Source organism: Ceratina calcarata, unplaced genomic scaffold (genome assembly GCF_001652005.2).
Source record: "Ceratina calcarata isolate Rehan_Ccalc_2016 unplaced genomic scaffold, ASM165200v1 scaffold388.2, whole genome shotgun sequence".
Taxonomy (NCBI): Eukaryota; Metazoa; Arthropoda; class Insecta; order Hymenoptera; family Apidae; genus Ceratina; species Ceratina calcarata.
The window spans coordinates 56056-63132 of record NW_017162104.1 but is presented as its reverse complement, the minus strand read 5'-3'; the positions used below and the strand labels follow the sequence as shown (position 1 = coordinate 63132).

The following is a 7077-nucleotide window of genomic DNA, read 5'->3' as shown; positions in this document are numbered from 1 at the left end:
CCCATCATTTTTTATATAATTCATTTTGTGATTATGGATTCTTAGGGTACTCAGTTTTGGATGACGTGTGTGTCGTTCATCCTGGTGGTTCCGGTGACATCTCGGTTGTACTTGCCAGTGTACATGAAGCTGAGGCTGACGTCCAGCTACGAGTACCTGAACCTCCGCTTCGATAGGCACTGCAGACTGCTCGCCGGCGGTCTCTACATGCTGCAGATGATCCTGTACACGTCCGTCGCCGTCTACGCACCGGCATTAGCTCTAAGTCACGGTGAGCTTCATCGAAACGCAAGTTCCCAATCTGATACACACGTGTTTCTTCGTACTAATTTTTACTCTTTTTTTCCAGTCACTGGCCTTAATACTTATATAGCCGTCACTCTAGTCTACGTAGTTTGTATTTTCTACGCCTCGCAGGTGCATTTTAATTTACTTATTAATTATTTCATTTTATTATCAGAAGTTCCTGCGCTATAATTCTTAACAAAAAATTGTTTTCTCAATTTTAGGGTGGAATGAAAGCCGTTATAATGACGGACACATTCCAAGCAGCGGTGCTGCTCGGTTCCCTGTTCCTGATCGTCGGTTATGGTCTCTCCTGGGAAGGCGGTTTGTCCCAGGTCTGGGAGGTGAACGAGAATTCCGGCAGGATGGAATTCTTTAACATAGACCCGTCGCCCACCGTCCGGCACAGCTTATGGAGCGTGGTGATCGGTGGCACCGTCTACTGGACCACCATGTTCTGCAGCAACCAAGCCTCCGTCCAAAAGTACCTCAGCGTCGAGAGCATCAGTCAAGCCAGAACGTCAGTCTTAATTCCTTGTCCGATTAAATTATCATCAAATGATTCCACTGAAAAGAAAGACAGAATTTTCGGTTTCTTTTTCTAGAGCTCTGTGGGTGTCGGCCGTCGGGATGATCGTGATTTACACAGTGAACTTTTTGACGGGCATGGTGCTCTACAGCACGTACAAAGACTGTGACCCGTTGCATGCCGGATTCATAAGCGGCCAGGACCAATTGCTGCCGCTCTACGTGATGAACTTCATGGGGAACCTGAAGGGAGTCCCCGGTTTCTTCGTCGCTGGGATCTTCGCCGCCTCCTTAGGGTCCGTTTCTCAGTTGCTTTAACACTTTTAATAAAATCAATTGTTTCAGCGTTTTATTATTTTATTTTTATCCGTCTGTAGAACGGTGGCGAGCGCTTTGAACTCTCTGTCGGCGATCACTTGCGAAGATGTCCTGCAGGGCTTGTTCAAACTCGAGTTGCCGGCTAGAAAGGGAGCCGTTTACGCAAGATGGATCAGTATATTCTTCGGAGCACTTAGCTTCGTCCTGGTCTTCGTCGTCGAGCGCCTCGGCAGCGTTCTTCAGGTATTTTACAACTTCACAACAAACTTAACAAAATCATCAACGACAAGTTTAGCACACATTCTGTATTATATAATACAACATTTCTTATCAATTTGAAGAGCACAAAAATCCACGGTGCATTGAGAATAAAGTTTATGATTTAAACGAATGGGAAATGAATATTTCAGGTTGCTCTGTCGTTCAATGGTATGGTAGGAGGTATTACGTTGGGATTGTTCTCTTTGGGGATGTTCATTCCATGGGCGAACGCTAAAGGCGCGATCACCGGTGCCGTCACCAGTTTAGTGATCATCTTATGGATCGGTTTGGGCGCACAGATCGCTGCCCTCAACGGGCAAATCCACCTAGACGGCAAGCCTGTCTCAGTGGACGCCTGCCCTTGCCTCGTCAACGCAACCGTTTCCACGTCATCCACTGATAACGTCGACAGCGACGTCTCTTCCATATACAAGGTACGTAATTTTCAATGAACTTATCAAGCCAATACATTTTTTCTATCGATTTTGTAATAATTCTTTGGTACAAAAATCTCCATTACATCAATTTTGCTTTTGCGTTATTCCTTTATATTTTCTTATAAGTATTAATGAGGAACTGGCCTGATCTTGTTTCAGATAAGTTATCTATGGTACAGCGCGATAGGCTGCATACTGACTATGCTCGTGGGCGTGGTGGTCAGCTTCTTCACCGGATTCCAGAATCCAGCGGATCTGGACCATGACCTTCTCAGCCCGCCGATTGCGTCTCTGTTCCGCATGAACAAGAAGCCCGTGAGCAATGTTCATCAAGGCATCACGAACTTCGCCCTGGAGCTTGACGACGAGAAACACCAAGCGGAGAACGCGAAGAATCTCAAGAAGTGAAGAGAGACACGAGGAGAATCTCGCGCTTGGATCTCGATTTTCGGATGAAACGAAATTATTACAGAGATCTAACGTGAAGAGGACAGCGGAGCGGTGTGAAAAGATTTTCGAAACTCGTTATTGCGAGGTACTTGCAAACATTCAAAAAGTACTTTGATACAGGAAGAAGCTACGTTTAAATAATTATTTATTTATTTATTCCATATTGTATTTATTTTTTACCAGAATAGTCAACAATATTTTTAATTTTAAACGCTTTTAATATCTATCCATGCATTGGATTTTTATAATTATCCATTCTTCTATATCAAAGTACACCGTTGTAAACTTTCGAACTGGAAAAATTGCATGGCAGCAACGAGGTAGAAACTATTTCAGAAGGGAAGAATGAAACTTCGTTGACGAACCAAGTTTCCTGAGAAATACTTTTTCAAGGTTGTCCTTGCAGTTAACCGGTGACTGCACCATACAAGAGTTTACGTGTTAGCTTTTAAGCTGCTCTAACAGAAACTCGAGGCTGGATGGAAGTACAAAGGTGGACAAACTGAACTGGCCAGCAGGGTAAATTGGAGAGTTCATAACAAAAACCCTTGAGATCCTCGATTTAATTAAATGCAGTATTTTACTCAAATCGAAATACTCATAGTAAAATTGTTTAACAGCAATTGTGGTATCATTAAAAAAAAATTGAAATTTGTTGAACGAACGTTCAGCTTTAACTTTCTCCGTAATGAGGCTTAGTTTTGTAATGAACTCTTCGATTCTTTGAACTAAGATACAAGTACAATCGATTCGCTTCGTTCTGGTACTTACGACCGTGGTACTTACAAATATCAAAGGGAAATCATACAAATAGATACCAACTGATAACTAGACTGCAGATTTAAATGTCCAACCAAACGTTTATCAATTAATAGAACTGCAAATAGGAATATATCTTCTCACCTAAGCATTGCAATATGCAATTTTGATACTTTTATACAATATACACAGCTTTCTATAAATACATAGAATCTGCAGTCTATTGATACTGATCCCCAGAAAGAGGATTTTCCTCATTCAATTTGCAATAATCAGTGGAACGAAGCGCGGACCGAATAGAACCAAAGCAAGATGATGAGATTCTATTTTTGATATTTGTTCCTTATTGAGACTAGTATTTAATAAACGTTGCATAATCGTCTCGCGATCAACAAGTCTTAATCCTTTGAAGTTCCCAGAGATCCTACGGTAAGGATCGCTTGGGATGAGACTGGCAAACGTTAAAGCTTGCCAATTTGAAAAGAGAGACAGACAGTTAAGACTCCTTGCCTGAAGGCGACTCGCAATACTTAAATGTTAATTAATAGAATAGTCGTTTATTTATGGCATATCGATCGATACGTGTAGGTACTTATGTTTTACTTAGAGAATCTCAACCATTCCTGGGAAAGAAATCTCGAGGGCGGTCACGATTTTTATCAGCAGACTGCAAACGTTTATCAATAAAAGTAATAATTAAAAATGCGTGTATATATATCCGAATTAATTCTTAAAGTCTAATAAGTTTAAGTGAACGAGAAACCTCGTATAAATAGTATAACAACGAAACCTTCTCCAACTTTATGTTTTTATTAGTCCTGGAATACTTTTTAAATTGCTGCATGTAGAGGTTTTATTTCTGAGCTTTTAATCAAAGCAGAGCAATTATTATTTTACGAATCGTTTTAACATTTTTAGAAGTTGTTTATTCCTTTTCAAAGGATCTGTTATTCAACTCGTTCATTGAATAAGAAAATAAAGCTTGCGTCCTGGAGAAGTTTCTATGTAGTATCAACCTTGAACAATTCGTTTAAGAATGAACGTTCCCTCGAGAATGGCCCTAGGTTTGCTCTCCAGTTTCTTTTATATCATGGAGATGGAAAATCATGTTCGTTTTCAAATAGACTGCGGATCTGTACTTCGTTATTCTCGCGTATTTAACATACAAATAGTTGCACATCAGCGAGCACGCATACATACACAATCCCTGAGGAGTGCACGCGTACACACGTTCTAAGTGCAAGCTTGTTCATCGATAGATAAATTGTTTGTACATAAAATACATTATATTTGTCCTACTCGTTCGTCGTTATGTTTTATCATTACACTCCCCCATCAATTAAATATTTTTAAGAATAATTAAATGATATCCATGGAACACAGAATTATATGATTCTATTGCTTTATAGAAAAATTAATATAAAATGACTATCAGAACAGAGGCGACAGGAATATTAACGAAAATTCTGTATCAGATTAATCAATGCTTATAAAAAAAATAGCCTGATTAGAATATCGATTGTCAACGTGGATATCAAAGAGTGAGAGAGTGGCTGCGAACTGGCAGCAGTGGGAGGGCGTCAAAGAGAAAGGAGACGACAGTGAAAGTGGATCAATACGCCGTTAACGTTTCCCCAGGCAGTGTGCTGGCACACAGTCACGGTTCCTCACTCGCCCCGTATTTGCTTCTTCTTGGGAACTGTTCTACATAGTGCGGCAATTTCGAGAGACAGTGGCCGAAAGCAGGTAATTCTGGTTCGTCGGCTACATTCGTCCTCGTCTCGTTTGAGACAGCGCCGGGATGCGGTGGCACCGGCGTCGAAAATCTCTGTCCCACGGTTCAAGCTGGCAGTGACAGTTCGCGATTACGTTGCCACCGACGATATTCCCGTTGCAAATGACTTGTGGAAAGTTGGACATGTAGTGGGCGATGATCGCAGATGGGGGAAGATCGAGTTTCGACACTGGCCAAGCCATGCATCTCGCTCATTTCGTACGTAACTAATTCTATCTCACCATTCATACATCTCACATTACGTCATATGTAAGCATCTTGTGATGTATTAAGAGATCGTTCAGCACTAAAACATAATCAGAGAAATGTTAAAAGGAACAAATTATAAAAGGAAAGGCTGAATCAATTACGTCTATGAAATATAAAAAATAAAGAAACGAGAGAAGTGAAACTAATTATTGGAAATAATGTCGATATGAAAAGAATTTACTTACTGCGATAATGAAATGATGAAATTATTTAAAATAAAATTACTTGAATTAAATACACGATACTGTAAAAAGTATATACACTGCACTTGAAGGAAACATGTGTCTGTATATGATAATGTAGTTAGAAATAAGCTTATCACTACATCAATCGAAACTCTTTATCCTTGTCAGATGTACAAGCTCGCGGTTAAATTAGAGCTGAGGTGGCTCCGGCTGTTTCGTTGGACCATCCTGGTGCCACTCGTTATCTACCTGTCCCTGCTCTTCGTCAGGTACAACCGAAACGTGCCTTTGAAGAGCCTCGCGTCTAAACGCGAACAGGAGAGCGTGGGCTCTGTGATGGAAAGCTTGTTCTTGGAACTGGAGGCAGTTTCGGACAAAAGGGAAGCCGAACGGAAGATCGAGAGACCGGAAGAGAGTATGGAGAACCCGAGGGCTTTGTTAGAGAACGTGTTTCACAGGGCAGATACTGACCAAGACCTCTTGTTGGATATCCAAGAGCTGGCTAGGTGGATTCATACCAAGATCACGGAACACATCAGCAGAGCCATGAGGGAGAACATTGGCTTGTTCACGATGATCGATAATAATCCACAAAACGGTAAATTTAATTAAATGAATAAAAAGATTCTTAAATACTTTGAATGAGATTTATGAAAAGTTATTGCCACTTGGCAATCTTTTATAAGAGACTCTTCAACCTTTTATGACAAGATCGTTGAATCTTAATAATAAAAATTCTCAAGTCGTTTACTACTTCATCTTCATAAATATTTCACTGATTGCAGTCCAGCAATTATTGAATTCAATCAAATTTAAATCGACTCTACAATCAATTCATCCTTCTGGATAAAAATATTCATTACTTTGTGTAAAGAACATTTAATTTAAACAGACCAACTGTCGCTCCGATTAAGCATATTCGCGAGAGATAAGGAAACGTGGTTACAGGCGAGATCTCGTGGGAAGAGTATCACGCGTACTTTCTCAAGTCTCACGGATTTCCCGAGAGCTACGTGAGCTCGCACGACAAGAGGCATAGCGACATGTCGCGGACACTGAAGGAGAGCATCATGAGGGACAGGGCCAGATGGGCAGAGGCTGCCAGAAACGACCCAGAGAGGCTCACTCTCGACGAGTTTCTCGCTTTCACTCACCCGGAGAGCAGCCACCGAGCCCTGCTACAAATGGTCGAGGATCTTTTTGAAAAATTCGGTACGACGTGCGATGCTTTACGTCTACTTCAGATTTTATCCAATATTAAATTCGGAAAAAATAACATAGAATACTTTTAATTATTTTATACAATTTCTCTTAATTTAATTTTTCGACAAAATGATTGTTTCCAGTGTGGATTACTAATTTTAACAAATTCAAATCTTGTTTGAGAAGTGCTCAGAGTATTTGAGTATTTGATCTGGATTCTCGTTTTACACCCTCTTTTGCTTTCTTTTCCCGATTGCTTTCAGATCGCGACGGTGACGAACAGCTAACGGAGGACGAATTCTCGGATTTGCCGTCGGAGGGTGTGGGGCTGGACTTGAAGGAGGACAAACACGAGGTGGGCGGCAGCGAGGACAGGCGGAAGGAGTTCAGACACCTTATCGACAAGAATAGAAACGGGAGAGCCGATAGAACGGAACTTCTGGTAGGTAAACATGCAGACAGACACGCTGTCAGATCGACAGTTTACCTCTACCCAATAGAGAACTGATATCGACAGAATTCTTTCCGAATCAAACGTAAAAGACATAAATAAATGACACTTGTTGATTCGAGCTTTAGTACTGTACAATATAATAATAATAATAAT

At 40.8% G+C, this 7077-nt stretch overlaps 2 protein-coding genes across 3 annotated transcripts in view; both read left to right on the top strand.

Moving 5' to 3' along the window:
• Window positions 1–2426, top strand: part of LOC108626008 (sodium-coupled monocarboxylate transporter 1) — a 7484-nt gene extending 5058 nt beyond the window's left edge. The window contains exons 3-9 of the mRNA XM_018026404.2: window positions 46–271; window positions 350–417; window positions 510–805; window positions 891–1109; window positions 1191–1374; window positions 1542–1826; window positions 1989–2426. Of these exons, the coding sequence (XP_017881893.1) occupies window positions 46–271; window positions 350–417; window positions 510–805; window positions 891–1109; window positions 1191–1374; window positions 1542–1826; window positions 1989–2237 (1527 nt within the window). The 3' untranslated portion in view covers window positions 2238–2426. The remainder of the gene's footprint in view (window positions 1–45; window positions 272–349; window positions 418–509; window positions 806–890; window positions 1110–1190; window positions 1375–1541; window positions 1827–1988) is intronic.
• Window positions 2427–4795: 2369 nt separating this feature from the next.
• The window catches only part of myd (stromal cell derived factor mayday), a 5260-nt gene continuing 2978 nt past the window's right edge, over window positions 4796–7077 (top strand). The window contains exons 1-4 of one of the 2 annotated variants that reach the window (XM_018026411.2): window positions 4796–5031; window positions 5537–5865; window positions 6216–6479; window positions 6734–6912. In XM_018026411.2, coding sequence (XP_017881900.1) covers window positions 4979–5031; window positions 5537–5865; window positions 6216–6479; window positions 6734–6912 — 825 coding nt within the window. In that variant the 5' untranslated portion in view covers window positions 4796–4978. Of the gene's footprint in view, window positions 5032–5435; window positions 5866–6215; window positions 6480–6733; window positions 6913–7077 lie in introns of both variants that reach the window. The other variant, XM_018026410.2, reaches the window with a different exon arrangement.